The 26,617-nt window shown below is 40.7% G+C and overlaps 2 protein-coding genes and 2 long non-coding RNA genes across 6 annotated transcripts in view; 2 read left to right on the forward strand and 2 right to left on the reverse strand.

Moving 5' to 3' along the window:
- LOC310713432 overlaps nt 1-26,617 on the forward strand; it is a 304,345-nt gene that overhangs the window by 277,477 nt on the left and 251 nt on the right. The window contains exon 2 of the long non-coding RNA XR_014529239.1: nt 19,852-26,429. This is a non-coding gene — a long non-coding RNA (uncharacterized lncRNA). The remainder of the gene's footprint in view (nt 1-19,851; nt 26,430-26,617) is intronic.
- Nucleotides 1,591-13,915, reverse strand: HAUS3 (HAUS augmin like complex subunit 3). Of its 3 annotated transcripts, none has more exons than XM_083517315.1 (5): nt 13,530-13,915; nt 5,755-6,735; nt 4,713-5,152; nt 3,748-3,970; nt 1,591-2,832 (listed from the first exon to the last, which is right to left on the reverse strand). In XM_083517315.1, exons 2-5 carry the CDS (start codon nt 6,670-6,672, stop codon nt 2,608-2,610), a joined length of 1,806 nt encoding a protein of 601 aa, XP_083373441.1. In that variant the 5' UTR covers nt 6,673-6,735; nt 13,530-13,915; the 3' UTR covers nt 1,591-2,607. The 3 variants fall into 3 exon arrangements, with proteins under 3 accessions (XP_083373441.1, XP_083373440.1, XP_083373442.1); XM_083517314.1 differs by lacking the exon at nt 13,530-13,915 and adding an exon at nt 8,287-8,920; XM_083517316.1 differs by lacking the exon at nt 13,530-13,915 and adding an exon at nt 7,594-7,632.
- Nucleotides 9,382-19,388, forward strand: ELOC (elongin C). The gene is made up of 4 exons (XM_083517506.1): nt 9,382-9,535; nt 13,994-14,049; nt 16,317-16,460; nt 18,957-19,388. The coding sequence occupies exons 2-4, from the start codon at nt 14,046-14,048 to the stop codon at nt 19,145-19,147; spliced, it is 339 nt and encodes a 112-aa protein (XP_083373632.1). The 5' UTR covers nt 9,382-9,535; nt 13,994-14,045; the 3' UTR covers nt 19,148-19,388.
- LOC310713447 lies at nt 17,667-18,947 on the reverse strand. The gene is made up of 2 exons (XR_014529256.1): nt 18,127-18,947; nt 17,667-17,895 (listed from the first exon to the last, which is right to left on the reverse strand). It is a non-coding gene; the product is annotated as an uncharacterized lncRNA (long non-coding RNA).

Here is a 26,617-nt window from a genome sequence, read left to right on the forward strand (position 1 = left end):
TAGTAAAATGTTTTTCTATTTATCAAATTTGAAAGGGGAGGGGGAACCAGTTGAGCAAATTGCACATTTATAGAGAACAAGAGGCCACAAGCACATGGAATTGCACTGTTTTTAGTAAAGCATTCTGCATGGGTTCCAAAGTTTCCCATCATGTTTTCAGTTTTTAGGTCAAAGTAGTTATATTCCACAACAGGGCTGCAGCTCAAATAAAGCCACAGGGCCATTTTATCTATGGTCTTGTATTGGGAAATGCTCTGCCCAGGTTGGCATAAATAACCAAGTTTATTATTATTATTATTATTATTATTATTATTTATTAATTTATACCCCACCCATCTGGCTGGGTTTCCCCAGCCACTCTGGGCGGGTCCCAACAGAATATTAAAAACACAAAAAAGATCAAACATTAAAAACTTCCCTAAACAGGGCTGCTTTCAGGTGTGGCACACGTCGTTTGAAACAGACACCAGGTAGCACAAACAGGATTAGAGGTGGCCTAAGACTTTTTCAAAAGAGCACAGTGGCATTTAAATACTATAAGTTTCTTATCTGTAGACAAATCAGTTGTTTCCAGGAATAACAAGCTTGAGGGATTTGGCTAGACATGTTGCTTGGCAATAGTGTTGTGTGTGTTCACTGCAGCATAAATGTGTGATTTTTGATGGCCCAATATTTATGGTGGGATGGATAGATACTGAAATCTCATTTCCTTAATTGTATTCCCCAAACAGCAAAAAAAAATGGGAGTATTTCAGCAGCAAGCAATTTGTTTGGGATCTTATGGTGAAGGTCAGATACAACATTAACAACAGATCCAATGTGGGTTATAATTTAAAATGTAAAACATTCTGACAAATTAGGGCTTAATGACCTAAGCCAGTGGTTTTCAACCAGTGTGCCATGGCACCCTGGGGTGCCTTGAATGATGGTCAGGGATGCCGTGGGCAACATTAGCCTCTGTCCCTCTTTCCTTCCCTCCTCCGATGCCCTCTCATGCCTCGGCCTCCCAAAGGCTTGCACAGTTGTTTATTGCAACGGCCCTGGCTACAAGCTCCCCTGGCAAATGCTACCTCTTGGGCTGGTTGCCAGGAGCTGAGGCAGCCTCGGAGTAAGCAAGCAAGTGGGTGAGGGAGCCCAACCAGCCAGTCTGCCAACCCTTGCTTTGGTAGGACAGACAAGTCCCAGGCCCTTGTGGGGCAGTGTCAGGGGGCACCTCTCTTTGGGGTGGGGTGGGGCAGCTCAGAGACCAGGGGCGGCAACAATGACTGTCCAGAGGACTCCCAAGGAGAGGCTGAGGGAACACTTCACAAGGGAGGGTATTCAAGAAAGGGTGACGGACACTCAGCTCTACAGGCAAGGGGTGACATAACTGGGCTCCTGAGCCCCACAGGGGTGCCGCAGAAAGAATATAGTTGGTCAAGGGAGCCGTGGATTCAAAAAAGTTGAAAACTTTGGGACTTGATACCCCGCCTTTCACTCCCCTTAAGGAGTCTCAAAGCAGCTAACAATCTCCTTTCCCTTCCTCCCCCACAACAAACACTCTGTGAGGTGAGTGAGGCTGAGAGACTTCAGAGAAGTGTGGCTAGCACAAGGTGGTTTAGTGGTTTACTTAGAACACTAAATCATACTTCAATCATATCAACATTTACAGTCTAATTGAAAAAGCACTTAACTTGGAAGTAATATTAAACTCTATAGGGTTTATGGGAATTAAGTATTGAGATTAAAGGCAACAATCCTTAATTGTGCATTAAGTACAGTATATTAAGAGTGCTTCCTATATATTTCCACTCAGAAGTAAGTCCCGCTGCATTTAGAGCTTACTTGTAGCTAAGTCTTGGACAATTCTATTAACTGCAGTGGGGTCTTTGTGTAAGGTATTCTACAGAACATCAGGGAAGTAAAGTCTGTGGTAGGTAATGTAAGCTATACAAGCATTAGGCAAAAATAGGCATACTTGGAATGTTTTATATACATACAAGATGTGGTCTACATAGTAAGAGCAATGGTGCAATGATGAATTGTTAATTCTAGAAAGAAAGAGAAAAGGCCAATGGACCAATTTTCTGAGGAATGAACTATCTTCCAATTCTGAGTTGGTGCTTTTTGTCCATAAAATAAAATATTTTGCATAAAATAAAGTATGATAAAATATGATAAACTTTCTCATCCAAAACAGTATGATAAATATTGGAAGCCTTGTAGCAAGCAACTGTATGTTAATATGCAACTAAATCATACTCAGAGGAGACCCATTGAAATCAATGAACTATTCTAGCAGGTCTACTCTGAGAGTTATTTTGCTGGATATCAACCATAAGATTTCCCCCTCTGTTTGTTACATTGGTTGTTTCTTGATAGTTTTCAGTTAACTTAAAATAATTAGGCCTTGTCTTCTGAAGACATTTCTCATATTATTTTTGCCCTCCATACTTGAACTATTTAAGATGCACAATTGCCTGATTCAGTAACTGAGTGCCTCACACACTTCGTGCTTTCCTGATGCTGCAGGAAAAGCCTTTTTCTGAGTTTTCCTCCATTTGTTAAATTTCAAAGATCAGTACAAGACACAAAAAACATTTCAAACACATATCTAAAATTTAATCTTTAAGACAAGGCTTGAGTCTTAGCCTGCTGTTCCATTCTCTCCACAGCAGTCTTCAAGCATTCTTCATCTTTGAAGAAGTACACCCACAGTTTTCTTTCCATCTGTTGTAATTTATCATTCTCCAAAACCTTCTTCTTAGCCTTTATATCAGCAAGAAGATCCACAATAAGAAGATTCAGTTTATTCAACAGAAATTCCTGCTGGTGAAACTGCTCAGCCAGTTCCTAAATATGGGGACAAATACAATAACAACAAGATCAGTTTATGTGTACTCTAAATACAGGTTGAAGTAGAAAAACACCACACTATCTTCTTGCAAATTTCAGCAGCTACTAGCCATACATTTTTAAAGTTTGCTCCTTTAAAAAGCCCAAATTTATGACCTAGATTAGGGATCTATGAATTTTGGCTCAGCTGTCACCAAGCTTTTAGTTGTGGTTGCCATAAACCCTTTTCTTCTGAGCCCCTTAAGCTCATGTAGAGAACTCACAGGGGTCAGTTCTTGCAGGTTCCAATTAGTTTTCAAAAAGAGAAAAACTGTGCAGGACTTCAGATGTTTTTGTCTTCTCGGAAGGCATCAACTCCTACAAAAAAATCAGCTTCTGGCTAGCTAGGTGGTCAAAGCCAAAAGGCACATCCTGTGGCACCTATCAAAACATGGACAAGATGGGAAAGCTTGATGATATGACAAGTTCCATTGCTGGATGTAGTCAGAGAAAGGATCCCGCAAGGCTTGGAGCACAGACAGCACCTCTCTCCTGTGGTGGCTGAGTAGTTTGGAACTTAAGAAAGGAGGTGGAAGGTGCTGGCCTTGCACTCCCTATTCCTCCTGCACTCCCTATTCCTACAGCCATGTGTCCAGTTCTAGCATAGGGAGAGAGTATATACCAGAGCTCACTACCCTGAGCCTCAGCTGTTGGCAGTGAATATGGTCAAGCAGCAGAAAGGGCAGACCTGGGCTAGACTGTTCATGTCAGTAATTATTCAGAACTTCAGGAGGATTCACTTCTGTCTACCTTGTTTATGGAGGCCCACTGCAAATAGCATGCAGATTCCTTGGTGTTCAATATGAAAATGATAGATATTATCAAGCACACTATACAACTACAATCAGAACTGATCCTAATCCAGTTACTCACCAGGTTACTAAGACAGACCCTTTCTCCTCCACAGTACATAGAATTGCGAAGTGAGCCTAGATCAGCATCCATCTTTGACAGAAGACTTTGTTCTTGGCTAGATACTGCTAATTGATCAACCACTGACATTGTGTCTAGATGTAATTTTTCAGCCATCTGCTCAAGGCCTTCATATGTTCTGAACAACTGCTTTGAATTACTTCCTTCCAGAAGTTGACACAGCCTTGAAAACAAGAAATAAGATTTGCTGATGTACAAGGAATCTTCCAAAAGCAGCCCGAATACACGATAAAGGGGGATCAATGCAATTATTTCAGTAAAACTCATCTGTAGAAACTGATTGTTCATTTAAGTATGGCAGCACAACAGTAGCTTTTGTTTTCTCTCTGTAACTCTGTAAAGGAGTTGCAGAAAATAACAAAATTATGAGACCATAGTTGGTCCAATTAATTCTCTCATATACAGCCCATTACACAGGAAATAATTGTTGCAAGTTTGGCTATACTAGAGTTGCACACATTCTTAATTCATATGAGAAACCACATAAGTTATCCCAACCCCAAAATAAGTTAAATCCAATGATTTAAATAGGCTTCTGCATGATGATTCTGTATAGGTTCAGTTAGCATGACTTCCTAATTTGATAATCAGCTTAAATACAAGTATCCAGGCTTAAAACCTCAATTTTGTTCATAAATGCTTAAGCTTGGGAGAAGGCATGCCTCCATACATCAGAAGCAGCTGAAAACATTCTAAGGCCAGGAACATTTATGTGTATAAAGAATTAAGATCATCAGCAAAGGCCAACCCAATACATTCAAATCACTATGCTGGCTCAGAGTGGTTATCTTTTTGATAAACCCACTGATTTCAATGGAACTTACTTCCACATTTAGGATTAGTTAGTTTTCCACAATAGACTTCAATTAATACATTCATAATTCTATCAATAATCAACTGCTTACCTCTGTGCAGTAGTATCTTTTGAATCAATAGTGTTTCTTGGTATTTTATGATGGGTTATTGATGGCTCTGACATTGTTTCTAGTACCTGCACCAAAGTATTACTGCTCTGTTTCAGATCTTGTACTATATTTTCCAGGAGACGGCTATTATCCCTAAGTTTTCTCAACTCAATTTCATAAGCCAACTGAAGAAGTTCAAAGGATGCCTTCTGTTTGATCAACTGATTACAAATTTGATCTTGTCTTGATATGTAGTAGTCCTGTCGAGCAATCTGTAAATCAAAGTCACCCCTCACCACAGGCATATTCAATAGCTCTGCATCTTCCTTTACTAGCAAAGGTAGAGTTTCATTGTTTATTTGAGCCAAGTGCTTTTTGAGTTTTGAGATGTCGCTGTTCAGGCTAGAAATTCTGGTTTCAACATTTTCTTTTCCAGGAGTCTGCAAACAAACAAACAAACAAACAAACAAACAAACAAACAAACAGATCCTGTAAACCATACACTTCTACTGTCTCACTTCTGTCACTAACAAGTTCCAAATTCAGATACTGAGCTTCTTTAATAAAGGAAGAATTTTTTTTAATAAATGAAAGATTCAAAACGTTACTTTAGGAATTAAGACAGATACACAAACAGAATACTTCTCTAGAAAATAATACTAATAAGGCTCAATACCTCAATAATTTTATAGCTATCAACAATATACCTGTAATGCCATTTTAGTTACAGTCTCATTAATTAAAAACTGATTAAAGAGATATATAAAATCCAATTTAAGTTGCTTTTTAAAAAAATAGCCTGGTGGTTAAAATTAAAATAGAATTTTTAAAAACTTAAAACTGATTCAACTTCACATTGACAGGGTAAAGTCCAATTGCCATGGCACTCACACACCAACCTCTGCTCATACAACAGAACTTCTCCTTTCTTTCCAGGGAACAGGAGCAATGGCTTTGTTGGCTACACCCCATACTCTTTATACAGTATCTGTACAGTGACAAAGAGTCTGGTTGTAAAATAATAATCATCTTCAATACATACCTTCTTTAAAGAACAAATATTATCCTCTGCCCACTGGAGACCCGATTTCATGCTTAGATTCTTAGCTTCTTGCTGAATCAGCTGATGCCGAGCACAAACATAAGCCATCTTCAACCTGGTTAGCTCTTGCCTATCCTCACATACATCATTGCTCTCATCAGAAGTAAAAGAATTCCGTATATCTACAAGCTGGAAATTGTCTTCATTAGAACTTTCAACCAACTCAGATATACCTTGGAAAAATTGTTTTTTTGTATACAAAGTAAGGGCTGCTGTGCTTTGCTCTTCTTGACACAAGTATTTATCTAAGGCAAGTTGGGCTAAAAGGACAGGAGCAGGGTCCAATTCTTGTTGTCTGGATGCAACAGCAAAGAAAGAGGTCAACTTTCCAATTTTTTGAGTAAGAGACTGCAGCTCATTGTTTATCTTTGTATTCATGGCATTGAGAATTCCCTGCGCCTCTTTCAGGGTTTTAGGTTTTTCCTCTCCTGTGTCTTTCAGCTTCAGGCACAGAAGGTTATTGGCTGAGGCCACTGATTGAAGCTTGTTCCGACGACGGCTTTTTAGGTGTTTCCTTTTTTGAAGGGTCTGAAGCTCATCCTCTAATATTTTAAGGTTTTCTTCTTTGTCTTCATCACAACTGTTGGTTTTAAGTTCAAGAGACTTACATGTCTTCAGCGCTTCATCTAGAGCATCCTCTTCTAATAGTGGGTTTGCGGATTTAAGAAGCAGATTAAATGACTGCAGCTCTTCTTCAGATAAGGTATGACTCTCATTCAATGTCGTACAAAACCATTCTAGAAATGACTTATCTTCCAGCGTTTCAAACAGCCAGTCAAAGTCTTCTCCATTAAGAGAATCTGCCTTTGGATAGCCAATCCTCTTTAGGGTTTCAACAAACTTGGGACCGCAGTCCATGATTTTAAGATCAGTCTTCAACCTTGGATATTTGTAGAGGCTTGTCAATAGGCTTCAAAATATCTGTAGCAAATGAAAGTATAGAGTGATAAACAGAAAATATAGTTTTAAGTAAAGTTCTGCAAAAAAAGATAGAACATACAAAAAATACAGTAAACAATACATGTTTTTCACTTGCTAGATAGAATATATATACCATAATTTTGCATGTTGATTACAAACTAGCCAACCCATAGTTGCCTGTCAACACTATGCAGAAAAACACTGTAGTAATTGCTTAATGATAATCTCAACTGTCTTCTAGAGCTGGCAGTAAAAAATGCTGCTTTCCTTCATTAGCTTCCAGGCTAAGACAGCAAGAAGGCCCAGTTGAGCCCACTGCCATCACACAATGGCAGCAGTCTGCACAATATTCAGAAGATCCTGCATGCTCAGCCGCTCCCTGCCCCAAATCACCCTGCTTTGGGGGGGGGGGGGTTCTGCTGGTTACCACTGGTAGGAATGCTGCCAGATAAATGTTGATAGAATGCTGTCCATCTACTGTTTGGGTACTGGGACATTCCTCACTCAGAGGTAAATCCAGCAGAGTAGTAGAACTTCCTACTAAGGAAGTTCTGGGGGGTAGCCGTATTAGACTTTTTCCTTTTTACCAACATATTTAATTGTGGCTGAAGCTTTTGTGTGTCAGACACCACCAGATCAAGTGTGGCATTGCCTAGTCAGCTCCTGGTGGCCTCAGAGGATTAACTTTTTCCAGATGTCAAATTCTCCAGAAGGTTGGCTCCTGTTTCAACAAAGGCAGAATACTTACCAGTTACATGTGTTTGACAGCACACCCCATCACGTTCAATGGTGGATCTCAATTAGCACCACACCCATGCACATTTACTCCCAATGAAGTACAGTAAGCCCACAACTTACACTCTTTTAACTTGTACGTATTCAGCTTTACACACTTGGCTAAAAAATAAATGGAAAGGGGGCAGGCGTCCAGCAAAAACAAAAAACAAAAGAGAGAGACTTTGGCAATCCCACGCGCCATTGAACCCAATGTGATGTGACAGTACAAGACGTTGGCTTTAGTGGTGGGATTACTTTATGCAAAAGGAATGCAGCTCTGGACATGCTACTGCCACAACAGCGGTGCAGGCCTAGGCACACACACCTACTCGGAGGGAAGCCCCACTTTGTTCAACGGGGCTAACTCCAAAGTGAGTGTGCAGTGGGTTGCAGCCTAGCAACGCAATCCTGTGCATGACTGTAAGTCTCTCAGGGGACTTGGCCTCTCAAGTGTGTCTAGGATTGCAGCTTTAACGATGAAACTCATACCCTCTCAAAAGTAACCCACCACTGTGTTCAATGGCAGCTTATGCGTGCACGGAACTGCAGCCTAAATCTGTCTATCCTTTACGGGGCGGCGAGGCTCGTTTCCCTGTAGAATTGCACCCAACTAAGTTACACGCGAAGCAGATCCACTGAAATCAAGGAACCCAAGTTATCATGGATCAATGGATCTACTCTGCATTGAACTACCCTTTGTCTTTTTTGCGCAAAAGAACCAAGACAGCTGGTGGCTCCTTCGCTCGCCAGTCCAACCCCCTCTGCTCGACTTACTTCCGAGTAAAACTTGCAGAAGATCGGCCTCCCGATAAAGGGATTCCAGCTGCCGCGACGGTTTAGCGGGCGCCACTGGAGGAGGATTCAAACCTCCACCTTCTCGCGGCGGCTGACATACTGCAAAGTCTCGCGAGAGCAGCTCAGCCCTTCCGGGTGGCGAAACCGCGCCTCACTCAGCCTGCCGCTTCTTCCGTTCCAGAGGGAGTTCCTGTATCTGTCTTTTACCTCCCATGGGATTCGACTGATGGTTGGGCCTCTTCGGCGCGGCGAATTGCCGCCACTCCGATGTGTGCGCATGCGCGGCTGGCTATTTCTAGTGAAGCAGCCTCTTGCGAATTACGTTTCCCAGCATGCCACGGGCACGCAGACGCGACGCGGCTGGGGTTTTCCCGGGCCACTATTCTACGAATTGCATAGACTGAAGGATGAGGAGCGCATGCCTTTTTCTGCAATAGCATAACATTAAAATCCCGTGACATGGGTATACTGGGCTCATCAATGTAAGACTGAAGCCGCCCCCTTGTCATTTGCGTAGATAGAAAGAACTTGCGCAACTAAGGAAATCCTACAGGAGAAATTACCGGGAACTGTGGCCCCGTGATCCCAAGGATGCAAATATCAAGTTTTTCCCCAATAAAGCGATGGGAGTTGTTTATATTGTTTATGCTTTATTTATAAACTTAAAACACTATAGTGACACTCCCATTGCCTGGAAATGGGATGTTCCTTTTACTTGTCTGGCATTTCTCTTTCCCACCTGCAGCGCAAAAGTAAATAAAAAATTAAAAAATGTCTAGATCAGCTTTCATAAAGGTAGCCAGAACCTTCTGGAACATTAAACTACAGATGCAAACGTTGGACTGCAACTCCCATCATTCCTGATCATTGGGAGTTCAGCAACATATGGAGGGCTACAGATTGTTGTTGTTGTTTATTCGTGTCCGACTCTTCGTGACCCCAAATCACCCTGCCTCAAAGACTCAAAACCAATCTTTTTACGGTGCCGCCAACCTCTTTGTTATTGTCGAATCAGAGGGGAACTACAGGGGGGCGCTACTTCAGCCTTTCTCTCCCCTCCCTCTCTCTATGGTTTTCCGTGCGCGTCCACTTCGGAGACCGGAAACCGGTGTCTGTGACCGAAAGGAAGTGGTTTGGGGCGGAGAGGGGGGGCGGTTGTCCCGGCTGGAACCGTGAGGGGCCTGAGAAGCTACTCGGCGAATATCTTTCGGGCGCTGGTAGGGCAGAGGTGAGCCGGGACGGGGGAGCGCCGGCGGGTGGGGCCTACCGGCAAACCCCTTCCTTCCCTTTCCGCGTGTTGTGACTGCCGTCGGGGACCCTTTTCCTCCCGTCCTGTTGACTTTGGGAAGAGGCCGGGTGAAAAGCAGATCCCGTTGCGACCGAGGCGCCGCTGAGCCTGAGGGAACCGAACGCGTTCGCCGGGCGGCGCTTTTCTGTCCGCTCTTAACTGCGCTGCGCCGTCCTCGCCTCACTTCGTCCTCCCCCTTTTCTCCACCCCGACTCGCCCCCCGAAAACCCTTCCGTTTGCCTCAGACTCTTCCCCCTGTCGCCGCCGCCGCTCCATATACGAAACAGACGGCCCACTTCTGTCGAAAGAGCCCAGGGGCACCTCAGTCCCACTGCCTTGAGGAGGAACCCAAAGCTACATCCACATCACAGTCTCCATGCGGCCTGCGCTTTTTTCATCCCACATGATCTCGCGTCTGGATTTTCCTCTCACTGTCGCGCTTCTTTTTCCTAATCAGTTAAAACCCGAGTGTACCCAGATTTCAGTGTTGCTTGGCTTCTAACCCTTCTTTTCCTAAAACCGCCGGGTAGGGGGATCTTCACGTCCCAAGTCTCGGAAAGCAGTCTGTCTGTGTATAGTTTAGGCATGGAGTGAGTGACCTGAAATCAGCCTTTATTTATGCAGTGAACCCCCCTGTTTTTCAGCCTCGGTTCCCAAGTGGCTCTTGCTGGTATTTTAAAACAGCTTATGACACAAAACAACCTGAATTAAAATTCAGAACTCGAGTTATTTCCACCCCCGCCTAGCAAAACAAAGCAGTTTTTTCTTGTTGCTTTAAAAATCGGTTAATGGAGGGACCAGGTGAATAGGTAGAGAAACAGAGTTTCTTGACCAATGTGTAACCACTAGAAAGGACCAGCGTCTGATATCCATCTTTATCGTTCAAGGTGGGGATATCAAGAGCCAGGCCCATGGCCTAATAAATGAAAGGAGCTCACTTCATGACTTTAACTGTTCTGGTTCAAAGCTCCTCTGATGTAGCACCTGCTGCATGTATTCTAAAGGTCACAATATAAGTAAATCTTAATAATTTTCTTTCAGAAATTCCAGGACTTCCTCTTTTCATATGATTAATCTTAATGGTGTTTGTGTATGAGTGGGCATAATTTTCATTGCATTGCCATAAAAATAATGAATCACATGTTTTAGGACACAATTAGCCAAATTCCAGTTCATTTTTTGTGGGTGAAGTAATTGGCAATCAAAACAAAACTTCTTTCAGATGCGCTTGAGAATACATTGAGTTAAAATTATTATTTTTTGTACCAGGTAGTGGGGACAGTTTTTACAGGCAACATACATATAGGAGCAGTCCTATACACAAGAAACTGGTGCATGGTAAACCCAGCTTAAATTAAACCTGCATAAATTACACCAGAACCAATATTCATTCAGAAACGGCTACTGCTGGCTGAGCTGGCCTAAGCTTGACAGAGGGAGAATAAGCCTTTAAAATATTGCTTGAGGTAAAGTTCCCATTTTGCTAGTTTAACTTACAATGGGTTGTCAGGTCACATGACTAAGCCCAAATCCTCCCTCTCTGGTCCTCCCCCCACCACACTCCTGGAATACCCCATTCTCAGGGCTTATGCTATTTTAAGATCCTCAAGGGAAGCTCAGTTGCTGGGTTCCAGCTGGGAAGTGGAAAAATGCCAGTGTAGGTCTGAATGATCCAAGGATGGGGGAGTTAAGGTGGCATAGCCTTACTGTCCTAACAACCTCCAGGGTCAGTCGGAGATATGCCTGATCATAATGCCACTCATCCCTGCAGATCTTGCTATGGGGTAGGATTGTTCCCATAATCTTCAGTGGCCCAAATATTATTTTCAGTTACAAATTTGATCAAATTGCAGTTCTTATTTAGTTTGTTTCTAAATTTCATTTCAGTTGATATTTATTATAGCATGTAGACAGAATATTAATCAGTGTGCTTGTATGCTGATTATGCAAATAGACCTTCATATGCTTCCCTGCCCCGTGATAAATTCAGCAAAGCTACTCTTAGAAAATCTGCTGCCTAAGTGTTAAATAGCTGTTGGTATCCAGCAACCTTTTGAATAACTACAATATAAAGCTTGTACCAGCAGATCTGCTTGCAGTGCATTTGTTGGGTGGGGAATTGGTAGGCTGAAAACAAGAATGTTAGCAGATACACAGTGTGGGAAAGTAGCAGATAACAGATTCTTATATCTGGAAAACTATGCAAAAAGCTTGGTGGATGTTATGCTACTTACAACATACAGATGGTTTATATTCTAAAGGTCAAAACTCCTCTTTCTGTTGTCTTTTATCACTGTCAACAAAATTAAAGAAGGCATTGTCTTATATCTTTGATGCTCTTCCATAAAATAGTAGGCAGAACAATTAAATATCTTTTTAGAAATGTGGTGATGGGACCTTTTATAGAGTTGTGATAAATCATGGGACACACCTAATCCTTTATAATGTAGACAGGAAACAAAAGGGGCTTCTCATAAGTTTTTGGAATGACATGATATAGCAACCATTAATTACATCATCCATGAAAACTTGCAGGCTTGTGCTGGTTGTAAATAACCTTCCCTCTTCTGCTCTGTTATTTCTTCCCCAGCACTTGCATAAGTTGTCAGATATTATTCCTTTGCAATCATGGAAAGTTTTTTTGTTTTTTCAAAACATGGGTGTAACCAAGTATGGTGTTGATCACTGGTGGGAGTGAAATGTGCAGTAGCCATTATGTTAGCTAAGAACTCCATTGAGACTGGGAAGAGACATTATAGGAGTGGCATGACTAGGCAGGAAAGTGGCCAAGACCCAAAGTTTCATTAATGTAGAAGGGTAGGTCATTCAGTTTTAAGTGGTTTTTTATGGTGGTGTGTTCTCCCTTTGGCTGATTTGTGATATGAGATGGTAGTGAAACAGTTTTGTGTGTTTGTGTTGCATTTTTCTTCCCTGCACCCCCAATGCTGGGGGATCATCCAAATTTTTTTTTTGGGGGGGAGGGGAAGTTCCACTGTGTGAGCCAAAGTCCACTTGCGCAACAGTGAATTTTGTTGTTTTGATTAACTTGTATTCTTAAATAGTGAAGGAAGTGACTATAAAGGTGATTCCAGTCCCTATCTGTGCCCATTGTGATTGTCCCTTCTTTCATTGTTTCTTCCCTTGCACCCTGAAAGAGTGCTTACCGGCTCATAGGAAGTATAACTTGTCTCAATGAAATAATGTTTATTGCTACTTCTCAGCAAAAATAAACCCCAAAGCACCTAAATAATATAATTTAATAAACCATTCAAAATGAAAACACATTTTACTGTTTGTTTGTTTGTTTGTTTGTTTGTTTGTTTTCTTGCTTGCTTGTGTATTTGTTTGTTATAGTACTAAATTTGTATTATTAAAAAGTCCAACTGTCTATAGAAGCTAGGTAGAATAAAAGGCATCCACCTACCTACAAAAGCAAAGGATAAATCCGTCCTGTTGGACAATAGAAAACTTTTAATTACATATCATATGTGGAAGTTTTCAGTGTTTAATGTTGTATTATGTTTTTACTGTTGTATTATGTTTTTACTATTTTTGCTGGGAGCCTCCCAGAGTGACTGGGGCAACCCAATCAGATGGGTAGTATATACATATACATGCACACACATCATCATCATCATCATCATCATCATCATTATATTTGGAACTGGATCTCCCCAATGAACTTAAAGGAGTGGTTATTTCTGGGAGGGCCAGTGCCTTGAAAATTGACCTTGAGACTATATTGAGGACCAATCTTTTCAGTTGAGCCTGGCAACTTGTATCCAGTGAAGACCCTTATATGCTATCTTGGCTTTCTGTGGCCAACATCTGGGTAGCCTTATTCTGGGCCACTGGAAATTTCCTAACTCTTTTCAAGCAAAGCTCCACATAAATCATACCACAGTAATCTAGTCTTGAAGTTAAGATAACTTACCTCTTTTGGGGTGAGAATCTGGTTCAAGCAGGACCTGAGGAAAAAGTAGTTCCAATAAGCCAAAAAAAATACTTTGGTAGAAAGCCATTAGGCATGTATTCGGACAGTGCCCCAAAGTTAACCTATCTAATTGGATCTGAGATCTGAATTGGAGTCTTGTGGCCAAAAAACACCCAGATGAGATTATGAGGTTATTCCTGGAAATTGTCATGGGATTGGTTAGTCAATAAGAAGTTTTGGGTGACCTTGATCTCATACTGGTTGGTACTGATTAATGAAAACACTGGTCTACATGTGATGTGGTAATGTGGCACAGTAAACATAGCTGAGTCATGTTTTTATTTAACTTTAATATCAGCTATAGAAAGGACTGCCATTTATGACCTTTTACATTGCCACCAATCCACATATTTTGCTTTTCGCAATGAACTTAAATGTATATGTACTTTTCTGTTTGTTTTCAGATATTATTGCAAAGGCTCTAGGGGCAAAGAACCAACCATCTGATAAGAAGAGATGGGTAAGTGTACTGTGAAAAATATCTTTGGCAACAACCTTTGCTTTGTAAGCATATCATAAATGCCTAGTTTTATTTTCTCCATGTTTTGGTAAAATGTTTAATGACTTCTTGAAAGCAACAATACAGGATAGCTCAGTTGGTAGATGAGACTCTTAATCTCAGTGTTGTGCGTTCAAGACCCACATTGAGCAAGGAGATTCCTGCATTGCAGGAGGTTGGACCAGATAACCCTTGTGGTCCCTTCAAACTCTACAATTCTGTAATTACTTGTGGTGCTTTTGTACATAACTCTTTTTTCTGGAATACCTCTTAGCACAGATCAGACCGAGATCTGCTTAGTGTTTGCAAAGTGGCTGCCTTATGTCCCTACAAACCAAGCCCAGGAAGTTCTAGAGTATACTTGATAACTGTCTGGAATGAATGGGGCATATGGGGGCAAGGGAAGAAACAGAACAAGGCTGCAATCCTATAATCCCTTGGAATAAATGACATTGCACTCATTAGGACTTAATTATAAGTAGACCTGCCCTGCATTGTGCTGTAAAGCTTATTTCTACTTGTTTAATGCATGAAATTGTATATATTTAATGCCTAGCTTCTATCAAGGAAGAGTTCCAAATGACATGTACTATACCAAAGAACAAAAGCCATTTGGTCGAAATCATGCACCAGCCACCTGCAACTGCTTTCTGTTAGTTTCTATCAACAATGCTGAGATGAAGGAAATATTTCTCTTGTTTCTAGGTGAAGTTGCTAATCTTGCATTTTTATATTGATATAATAGGAAGTTAACAGAGTTTAAACATCAATGAGAAAACACTTCAGTAGATTCAAGGATTTCTGATTAGTAGATCAGCACCCATCCAATGTGAAAAGGTGCTGAGCAACTAAGGAGATAAAAGCTAGAAGAAGAGCCCTGCTGGATCAGAAGAAAGACATAGTTAGTCTAGCATCCTGTTTCCCACTGTGACTAGCCAGATGTCTGTGGCAGTGGTAGGTAGCCTCTAGTCAGCCACATCCTTGTCTAGTCAACTAGGCCTGTTCCAGCAGATCCCACTCACTTCCTAGTCATCCCATGCCATTTTATGGAGCTTGAACATAAGGCCTTAAATTGCAGACAGAGCTGTCTCTTATGTCCAATCTCAGTGCTAAGATTGGAGATAAGCCCTCTGCCTGCTCTTTCAGAGTAAAAGGCAGCATTTCCATTAACCCCAGCACCAAAGTGGGAGTGGAGAGAAATATTCCCTTCTACTTTTATCTCTGAGCTTAGCACCATAGTGCTTAGTGCCAAGATCAGGTGATTAAACCCCTCTGCTGACTCTTTAGAGATCTTCCAGCGCTGGAGTGAAGCCTGGAAATGCTGAAAATGTATTTATGTGTGCCTGCATGTCTGGTGTATGAATGTGTTTGTCTGCATGTATCTATGTGTGGGAGAGAAAGGAAGAGTGCTGTGTACATGCATGACTGTTGCATATGTGTTTCTGATAATGGAAGAATAGAAGTACATGCATTTTTCTTTTGAGTGTTTATTTTTTCCACATTGCCAACTCAGACCCCAGCAGTGTAATATGAAGTTAGGATTTTTTGCCCCAAAGTCTTTCACTTTACACCTAGTTCCAGTGAATAACATTGACTGGGGAAAGGCCATAGGTATTGAGTACTAATTGATCACTCAGGTGTGAGTACTAATTATGCAGGTATGTCCTCAATTTCTTTGCATTCAGAAGGTATTAGATTAAATCCCTGGTATCTCCAGGTAGGACTGGGAAAGCCTGTTGTCTGAAATAATAGAGAGCTGCTGCCAGTATGTGTCGATACTGAGCTAGACGGACCACTGGTCTTGCTTGGTATATTGTAGCTTCCTGTATTTCTTCCATCCACTTCACTGATCACTCCTAACTCCAGGTCATTCATGAACAAGTTAAATATCCCAACATAGATCCTTGCAGACATGTCTTGCATCATTGTGAGAACTGTCTGTGAATTCCAACTCATTGCTTCCTGTTCTTTAACCAGGTGCTGATTTCACAAGAAGATCTTTCCTCTTATCTCAATACTACTAAGTTTGCTCAGGAGTCTTTGGTCAAAAAGTTATTGGAGCACTTTGACTGTGTTGGTGTTTCTAGTGTTCTTGCATTTCTTAATTTACTGTTCTTAATTTAACATATAATTAAACATTAAAATGAAATTTAATATTTTCTCATTTATTTATTCCTACGCTTTCTAACATACATTAATTGAAGTAGAATAATAATTGTGTATTATAGATGGAGAAGAGAAGACATATGGGGGCTGTGAAGGCCCCGATGCTATGTATGTGAAATTGATATCCTCGGATGGCCATGAGTTCATAGTTAAAAGAGAGCATGCACTCACATCGGGAACAATAAAAGCTATGTTGAGTGGTCCAGGTAAGTTCAATATAGCGTAGCTTACCCCAAAAAGGCATGCATTTGGATTTCATTGTGGTTTTCTGTTGCTTGTGATGTGGGCACTAGAATAAACCAAATTTTCAGCTTCTTCATTAAAGAAGCTCACTTTTCTTCTTTTTATTTCTATGCCTGTCAAAGATAATGTGGCCAACAACTTCATGTACATGAAACAATAAACATATTTTGTAATCCAAGCCTTATCTATACTGACCACTTGAAACACCCTTGCACACCACTGTGCTTGAGTACCAAAGGCTAGTATCTTTTCTCAGCTAAGATTTGTGTTTGTTTTCCTTATATAATTCCTCTTTGCTTCTTTAAGTGGGTGATAAACCCAAGAGGTCTATAATAGTTTGATCAATGAAATATTTTGTAGAAAGAACAATAGACTCTGAATACTTCATTCGTTCTTGTTATTATGAATAGCAATTATTTATATAACAATGCACATGGTACTTTGCAGAGAATGAGAGGCATGAACCTTCTAGATATCAGTGAAAGGGGAAATGATAGGAAATCTCAACTTTTCATTAAAAAATAGACATAGTGGCTAACAATAAAATCCAGTTCATAATAATAGATAAGCTGCATCCCAAAAAAACATTGCCTCCTAAATTAGGCTTAATTACAGTTGTATATGGGGACTAGTAAATTGTGCCAACGTCTTCACAGAGAAAGTGAAGGAAGTATGAAAGAAACATGAGAGGTAGCATCATGGAGATGTTTTGGGAAACTGTTCCAGACATAAGATAAGGTGAAATCATTTGACGGAATATGTCACAGGCAGGGATGTGTTGAGATACAACAGTAGAGACATACATATTAAAACCATACTTATTGTCAAATTTTAGAACTATTTTTTAAGTACTTATATGATGGCTTCCTTAAATTAACTAGCATATATGAATATATTATGTCACCTTTTAAATTTGGTCTGAACTTCTAATATAAAGTTCTAAGATGAAAAGCCAAAATAGATTAACATTTGCAATGCTCAATCCATGTCTTTTTCTATAAGCCCTGTGGTTTGAGAAAACTGTTGGTCCACAGGCGAAACTTGACTTGCCAGGGGTTCAAATTTGCTCTTTGAGGGTGTTTTCCCCAAACAGGTTTAGCTTAGCATTTTATCCAAACCCAGGCTTGTGGTTGGTCGCTTTTCAGAACAAACCTTGGCTACAGCTCATGGTTTGTTTGTTTGTTTGTTTGTTTGTTTGTAATGCTAAGCCAAACCATTGCTTAGCTCCAGATGGCATGGGGAGGACTGAAGCAGCCAAAATTTATCCACTAAGTACCCTCATTCTCTCATTCTTGCTTAGCGTTATATCATCATCATTTTATTTGTATGCCACTTTTCCATAGTTAAAACCATGCTCAAGGTGGTTTACAACATAAAAAGATTTACATACAGTGGTACCTCGGGTTAAGTACTTAATTCGTCCTGGTGGTCCGTACTTAACCTGAAACTGTTCTTAACCTGAAGCACCACTTTAGCTAATGGGGCCTCCTGCTGCTGCTGCTGCGCCACCGGAGCATGATTTCTGTTCTCATCCTAAAGGAAAGTTCTTAACCTGAAGCAATATTTCTGGGTTAGCGGAGTGTGTAACCTGAAGCGTATGTAACCCGAGGTACCACTGTAATCACAAACATAACAAAACTAGTTATAAATACAAAACTAATCATAAATAAATAAAAAACATCAAACAGTACAGAACCAAACTGAAGCAAGGTCACTGATGTGGAAATTAAATATCAGTTCTCAAAATGGAATAAGTAGAATCCATGACAGCCAACCTTCTCCTTAACCAACTTACTGCTTTCTTTTGGTGTAGTCCTCTGATAATTTTTAGATTGTATGTAAACAATGGCCAGGCTCCAAAGAACTAATTTAAGTGTACTTAAGGGTTCTCATTCACCTGAAGTGTGTGACTAGTTCCTTTTTCTTTGAACAGCATTTATTTGCCATGTAGAAAACTCCTGTTAGAACTCCCCTGAGTTTTCAGAAGCTACTTTTTCTGTGACATGTTCATGTATGTGGGGTGGAGTTGGGTAAGAGGTTACCATTCAAGAAAAAAGAAGTCCAGAATCCGTTTGAATGCCCAAAACTAACTGTCATTCTTTGTACTAGTGCTGAAAAGGGCACTGCCTGATTAACTTGTTTTTACAGCTTCTGTCATGTTCAAGATTTCACTCTGATCAGCCCACTAGTACCTTCTGACGTGAAAACTGTCATAAGAGTTGGTTTTGTAGGATAAATATTGTTAAAATATTCTTCTGAAGAAAATATTCATAAAATAAAAATATTGTTTCTTTAGCTGGTCAAAATTGAAGTAATTTTAAAGCATAAAGGAGATACAGCATTCTTAAAATGCTCAGGTTCAACTGGCAAAGAACTCTACCAAATCATACACAACGTTTTGTTGAAATGTTTACTTGCAGAAAGATCTGTGTGCTCATTTGTCTTTTTTATGTACACAGGACAATTTGCCGAAAATGAAACTAATGAAGTGAATTTCAGAGAGATTCCTTCCCACGTCCTATCCAAAGTATGCATGTATTTCACCTATAAGGTTCGCTACACTAACAGCTCTACAGAGATCCCTGAATTTCCAATTGCACCTGAAATTGCACTGGAACTGCTGATGGCCGCAAACTTCTTAGATTGTTAAAGTAAATTATAATAAAAATGTAAACCTTTTTTTCTCCCAATATTTAATGCACGTATTTCAGTTAGTAACTTTTTCATATGGCATGTTCTGTATGTTTGGTTAAGAAGTGTAATGGTCACTGCAGAGGCTATTGCTCACAGTGATTTTGCATAGGAATCATTCGTGCTCTGATTTTGTTTTGCTGCTTACATAAGTAACAGACTTCTTACCAACTGACAAATAAACATGCTAATTTAGTGGACGACTTTGCCTTATCCTTTTTCTGATGACAGAACTCTATTTTTTATGCTCTTAACCCATTGAAATTAGAGAAGTGCTTTCTGAGAGCAGATCCCAGCTAAGACTGCAGTTCTATATCAACTTAGAGTATGCCCCATTGTGTACAGTTGGACTTACTTCTGACCAGGTTGTGTTGCAGATTTTTTTTAAGGTTTCTTTTTTGCTTTGTCTTTTATGTTATCTCAATTTTCAGTGTTCAATCATTATACAGTGGTACCTTTGGTTATGAACTTAATTTGTTCCGGAGGTCCGTTCTTAACCTGAAACCATTCTTAACCTGAGGTACCACTTTAGCTAATGAGGCCTCCTGCTGCCGCCATGTGACCGGCGCACAATTTCTGTTCTCATCCTGTGGTAAAGTTCTTAACCCGAGGTACTATTTCCGGGTTAGCCGAGTCTGTAACCTGAAGTGTTTGTAACCCGAGGTACCACTATATAGTTATGCTTGTAGCAGGTATTAACTGTGATGTTCTTGTGTTTTCATTTTCCTTGATTTTTTTTTCTAATGTTGGTAAGTATTATTACATTCATATAGTAGTCTGTTGTGGATTTTTTTCACTGTTGTAAGTCATGTTTACTCCCAGTATGTTTTTAAATGTACTTGCTGATGCTGTAAAAATGATGATTCACTACTGCAATGTCAAATGTGAAAAATGGGAACCTCTAATTCCATAACAGAAATTGTATTTCTTAATTAATTCAACTTAGGGTTCGACTAGATCCTCTGCAGTTACTTATTAGTAATTGTGGTTAATAATTAACCACAGCATTGGACAGCATAAATGCAAGTTTGTCTTAAATAGCAAGTTATATCCTCCTCTCTAGAAAAATGTTAGGTCAGTCAATTGATAGATGGAGCAAGTGCTCTTTGTCAGACAGTGCCTTTGTTCCGAAATACTGATACTTTCCAAAATATTTATTTATTTCAAAAGATAATCTAATGGTTAAACACAGTCGTCTCTAAGTGGTTATACGAAACTCAATACAGTAGAAATAAAAATATGTTAAAACTATAAAATCAGAATGGAGGTTCAACCAGGAGGGGGCCTATCTGACCTCAACTTAAAGTGAGTTCTACAAAAATGGCTCCAGAATGCTGAACGCACGGTTCCTTGTGAATACAAGCTGTTCATCTAAGCCATGAAGAACCATTCACAGTGACTCCCCCACAGTAATGAGATATTTATGCAACCCATAACTTTGGAACATTTTTTATATTTAACATTTGTTGCAGAAGAGAGAATCGGTTGCAAATACACATAGACACTGAAAACATTTGCTTCCCTGATGTGTGGATCCCATTAAATTAAATATAAATTAAAGCCCAGGGCTTCACAGATCTGTCTACAGATAAGGTCTATGTGTCAAATACTCATACTTGTTAGTTTTAATAGATGTACAAAAGTATAGTTACTCTTATCTGCAAGACAAAAATATCAAAAGTTGCCCTTTCCAGCTTTTGTAGCTTAAGATCAAATGTTGCTGACAAAAGGTGATCTAGACTATGATTACTATCCAGAAGAAACCAAGTGAATGTAGATTTCATGAGAATTAGTGATTTTAATCTCTTATTGCTTACAGGTTAAATTGTGAAATTAATGTTATCATGAAACTTTTAAAGAGTGCATTAAGTGACTATTTTTATTAGTTCACCTGCCTTGGTTGCATGAGCAGTAAAATGATTTGTTGTAGATACTTGCCCCTGTGTAAATCTTGAATATTTTACTAATTTTATACTTTTGTTTCATATTGTATTAGCAAAATGCCTACCAAAATGGGTTGAGTTAGTGGGGAAGAAAAATACAGACCTCTGTTTCCTCCATCTCACCTTGGAGTTGTATTCCTAGTGGTAGCAGTCTTTGGGCACCACTTTAGAGTAAACACAAGTGAACAGAGAGACAGTGCTCTTTAGGTTGTCATTCAGCTTGTACTTTCATTTGCACTGAGCTCAGAGTTACTTTGAGCTGAGTATGGTAGGAATGGAGGAAGTTGTATTCTTCTTCCCCTTTTGGTTTGTTTGTTTGTTTGTGTGCCTGTAACAGGATCAAGAATTTCCTCTCCTGTCATTTCTTCTAGTCCACAAGGACTGATTTCTTGAGACTATAGTGACTCTCTGGAATTGCTTTCCGCACCTTGGCTTAGAGTTGCCAACATAGGAGCATCTTATGTGTGGGGTGAATGGAAATTTAGAGACAACTGCCGCATCGTAATCTAATGTATGCACAATATGGCCTAGGATCGGTCCTGTATTGCCACAAAATCCCTAACTATCTTTTCTAGGCAGGGGTGGAAAAGAGACGGTCTTATTTCCTTCCCAGAAAGGCAGAGTGATGATTCTGTTCATATGCTGTATTCATTTTCCAGGTGGGCATGTTTATTGGAAGTTTAGCATGAACAAGAGACAATATTTCTACATTCTCTTTTTAATATGTATATGCTTTCTTGCCTGCGGTTTGATTTTTAAAAATTGTTTTGCTTCTCTTTCCTTCCTTACTAGATGAGTAGAAAACTATAAATTATTCAGGTGGAAAATATACCTTATGGAAGGAATTTGGCTTCTTTCAAAATATACTCTATTCCCAACAGCTCTTAAGTAGGCACGCTTTGGTGATGTGAGAACTAGCACAATTCCATCGAGGTCTACAGTCATTGTTAGTGAGATGTAGCCTCCTTGTACTGCAAACTACAGTTGCTATGCAACTAGCCCAACAAAGAGAGGTGAATATATAATTTCCATAGGAGCAAGTAAGAGGTGAAACAGCTATGCTGTGAATTAGGTGGGATAAAATGATCCTGTTATTTGCATGAGCTATACAAATATCCATGTATTTATGAAAGTAGATTACATAACGTGGTAGAATACATTTTATCTGATACAAACTAAGCCTACATGTGTTAGGAAGCTTATCCCACTCTAAAACCATTTAACTTAAAGAGTTGTTACTACATAGTGTACATCTGCACAGTCTTAATCTCATACCCTTAAAATCCATGCATCCTTTCCTGAACTGCAATGGAGATAAATTTTCCATTCTTGTTTTTCTTTATGAAACGTGGTTCTACCTATGTTTCTGTTGAAACAAGCCCAGCATAGTCGCAGTCTTTGAGACTTACATTTAGCATGGCTGGTGCTAGATAAATTAAATGAAGGGCAGGATACAAATCGAAACAAATAAATACATAATTGGCACTTTAATTAATTTCATTAACATTTAAGATGAAGTATGCTTCTGAACTTGTGACATAGCATTACCAACCTTTGATCACAGTAGCATCCTTGAAGACTAAGCTAAATAGACAAATTTTGTCTAGTGCTTATGGTCTGCTATCTACAACAGTCATAGGAACCTTATATTTCCAGTGTGGCCTTTGAAACTGAGTTATTTACTTAGAGTGCCGTAAAATCTTGAAGGCAAAGTTGAACGGACCATGTGAGTTGTACTTGAGGGCTGAAATCACACACACAAAAGTCCATAACTTTAGGACTATATACAAGTTGGATGTTGGATTTCCTTCTGTTGGTTCATTCTTTAATACACCATTAAACCATAGGGCTTGATCATGAAGTCCCTAAAATATTTCCACATAAAAAACCCTGAAGTCTTAATGAGTGCAACTGTTTAAGGACTCCTGCTACCACAGGTGATTGCAATTCCAGTAGTTCCTTGAAGTTCCAGATAGACCCAGGGTTGATTTTGCCCACCACAAAATCCATTAATGTATATGGTTATATCCCGACAAATGAAAGCACAAAGTTAATGGCTCCATGTAAACAAGTTAGTGCCTTGTAGCACACTGTAGCAAAAGGATCATGTGGTCTGAAACAGAATCCCTTGTGCTATTCTCTGGACATGGCCCTGTAGGTTGGAGTGACCCCACTATAACTCTCTTACCCCATACCCATCCCACAGATCTGGTCCAGGAGGATACGATAGTCATATGACAAGCTGTGGAAATATTCAGAAACTCTTCATACAGGAAATCCATCAGGACAACCAAAGCTAGTCCCTTCCCAAGACTACCTGAACCCAGACTGAAATGGGTCCAGCTAATTCTTACTTTCCAGTAACTCCTGCAATCCATCTGCCAATACCCTGCCATCATGCCCAAGAAGTGGGTATTTGCAGCTGGATTCTAATTGTAAACCAAAGACGTCAGGGTGGGGTTCTTCAAAAGTGGACACACTGCCACCTGTTTAAGTGCAACAGGGTTAAGAACACAGCCATTGTATCCTGGACCCACCTGGTCAATCCACCAGACTGATTTCCCCCAGTCAGGATCAAGTGAGCAAGAAGCTGATTGCATCATTGCAAGGGTCCTGTTCACATCAACAGACTGCATAAACTGAAACTGATCCCAGAAAGTATGGTAAGACTACATTGGGCACCTCAACTGGGATTGCAACTACAGCATCCAAGGAGCTGTGGGGATGAATGGCTTAAGTGCTGTGCACACGGCTCAGTGCATTCTATTGAGTGTTTCAGATGGCCACCCACCACTTCTGAAATGACCAGCCAGCAGAACACCCAAAACAGCACTGCTGAGGACACAGTGGAGGCTGTCAAGTAGTTCTTCACCACTGTCTGACAGGCAGAATTCTGTAGTGTTTCGTCAGCTTCAGAGAGAGTTTTCCACCACCTGTTCTCCAGCCTGCGTTACTATTCATGGCTCCTCGGTAAACCAAAGCATAGTGCAGGTTCTGCAGCACCAAAGAGGACTCTCTTCAGCTTGCCATCCCACAGTGACACCAAGGCTTCAACAGGTTCACAGTGCTCTGGAAAATCTCCCATAGCATTCAGGAATCTACCAGATTCCATTAGTCTCCAGAGGTGGACCATCAAAATCAGTACCCAACTCTGGTAGAGTAGGACCGCTGGCAAAAGTCCAAACATCACCAGGAAGTGGTCTCCATGTCCAGATGACCCCTCTGTTCACTAGGAACAAAGAGTAACTAGACACAGCTGTGTGTGTTGGGCCAGAGGCAATCTGAGACAATCCTGTCGTTTTCATGATGGCCATGAAATCCCTTGCCATCCGTGAGGTGTCCTTGATATAGATATTGAAATCACCAAGGAACATGATCCTGGGTTCCTTCAAGACTGCACTGAAGACTATCTCAGCCAGCTCAGTTTAGTGAGGCTGCTTGGGGCAGTTAAACAACAGTATCCCTATCCTGTCTCCATGACTCCATGCAGGCACTCGCCTCCAGCTCCCAAGTGGTGAGATTTCCTAGTGCGGAAGAGTGATTTTGTGAATGATGTCAATGCCTGCCCCTCTCCAGGTGAGTAGAGTTGCGTCAGGTCAGGGCTGCCTAGCTCTCCCATCCAGCTCTCAGCTGTGTATGGTAGGTTGCCCTCTTCATTCATAATAAGAACCAACCTGGTATTCAGTGACATCACCAACAGGCTATTGTTTATGGTGGATGAAGCTGCAGTAATATTCAGGATGGCTGGGAGGTCAGAATGGGGGATGTCAACTGGATAGCAGTAATCTTATTGGTACACCACCCCCAAATTAACAATCAAACCATCCAGTGTTTACCTGAGAAGCAACCAAATCCCCCTGTCTCTCACCCAGGGGTTCCAAGCCCACAGAACTGAACCAGTCTTACACCCTGCCCAGCCCTGGGACAACTATCATACTAAGTATGGACATAAACCAATTCAGCTGACCACACCACAGCACCATTGAAGGGATTGTCTTTGGGGGTGGACTGCTGTGCTGCTATGGCTGGTTTTATAAAGCCTCTGGGTTAGCAGCACAGCTCTCGGAGCTGCTTACTCTAAACTTACCTAAGAATGAATAACTCAGAAGCCAAAGGTAGAGAGCAGCTTCCCCAGTCCAACAAGCAGCTTACAGCTGAAAATCCAACCAGTATTGTCATTGCATTTATGGTACAGTGGTACCTCGGGTTATGAACTTAACTGAGGCTGTTCTTAACCTGAGGTACCACTTTAACTAATGGGGCCTCCTGCTGCCGCCGCGCCATTTCTGTTCTCATCCTGGGGCAAAGTTCTTAACCTGAGGTACTACCAGGTTAGTGGAGTCTGTAACTCAAAGTGTTTGTAACCCAAGGTACCACTGTATATCCCACCTTTTCTCCAAGGAGCTCAAGGTTGTGCTTATAACTTTGCCCCATTTTATCCTCATAACAACATACAGTAGTAGGGCAGGTTAGGCTGACAAGTGTTGACTGGCTTAAAGTTGCCCAGTGAGCTACATGACTGAATGTGAATTTGAACTCTAGTCTTCCAGGTCCTATTTCAACACTGATGCATGACAGGTTTCACAGAGACACAAGGGCAAAAGGAAGAAGAGTTTGGATTTGATATCCCACTTTATCACTACCAGAAGGAGTCTCAAAGCGGCTAACATTCTCCTTTCCCTTCCTCCCCCACAACAAACACTCTGTGAGGTGAGTGAGGCTGAGAGACTTCAGAGAAGTGTGACTAGCCCAAGGTCACCCAGCAGCTGCATGTGGAGGAGCAGAGACGCAAACCCAGTTCCCCAGATTACGAGTCTATTTCTCTTAACCACTACACCACACTGGAGTTATGAAGATAATAAAAGCCTCTACTAGTAGGCTTGTGTTCCTTTCCAAGAACCTCTGGGGAATGTCCGAGTACATCAGCAAATTAGAGAGTACAGATAAATTGGATTTAATTTGATTTTTCTCTTTCCATCTGATGTATGGGAAAGGAAGGACTGAGTAATCGCAGTGAGAAGATCCTTTAATTAAAGTAGGTGGTGCTATTTACTCTATGCCAGAGTTACAGAAAAACTGATTCACAGTGGGTGTGTTCTGGCAGCCATGAAAGGCTAGATAACCTGATCTGAGAAAAATAATGAAGGTGAGTCCATTCCCCCAACCTTTCTCATGCCCTGTGGTTGGGTCTACATTCTGATTAATCAGTGTGGTTTGTAGTTCATCACATGTTCACTCTGTGCATAGCATCTTTCTGCATACCTGGCATCTCTAAATTTATATATTCTTTCATAAAATGTCTAATTGAGTACAAATAATATTGTAACATCAGCAGAACTACGATATTTTTGAAACCTTCACATAGGGTGACATCCAGTGGTGTGAGCCTGCTTGCACAACAGACTTCTGCTTACAAACTGGAACTTCCCCTTCCTCTCCTGCCCCTGCAGCCCACCCACCCCGGTGCATTCCAGAGCATATCAGGG

Source organism: Podarcis liolepis (assembly GCF_965112155.1).
Source record: "Podarcis liolepis genome assembly, chromosome: 8".
NCBI classification, from domain to species: Eukaryota; Metazoa; Chordata; class Lepidosauria; order Squamata; family Lacertidae; genus Podarcis; species Podarcis liolepis.

What these genes read in the sequence shown, in the direction of transcription:
- HAUS3 (XM_083517315.1), bottom strand. Translation starts at nt 6,672, where the DNA reads ATGGACTGCGGTCCCAAGTTTGTTGAAACCCTAAAGAGGATTGGCTAT. An exon ending in ATATTTGTTCTTTAAAGAAG is followed by an intron (nt 5,153 to 5,754) that starts GTATGTATTGAA and finishes GTTTGTTTGCAG; the next exon opens with ACTCCTGGAAAAGAAAATGT. An exon ending in AAAGATACTACTGCACAGAG is followed by an intron (nt 3,971 to 4,712) that starts GTAAGCAGTTGA and finishes CTTGTTTTCAAG; the next exon opens with GCTGTGTCAACTTCTGGAAG.
- ELOC (XM_083517506.1), top strand. An exon ending in AGCTATGTTGAGTGGTCCAG is followed by an intron (nt 16,461 to 18,956) that starts GTAAGTTCAATA and finishes TTATGTACACAG; the next exon opens with GACAATTTGCCGAAAATGAA.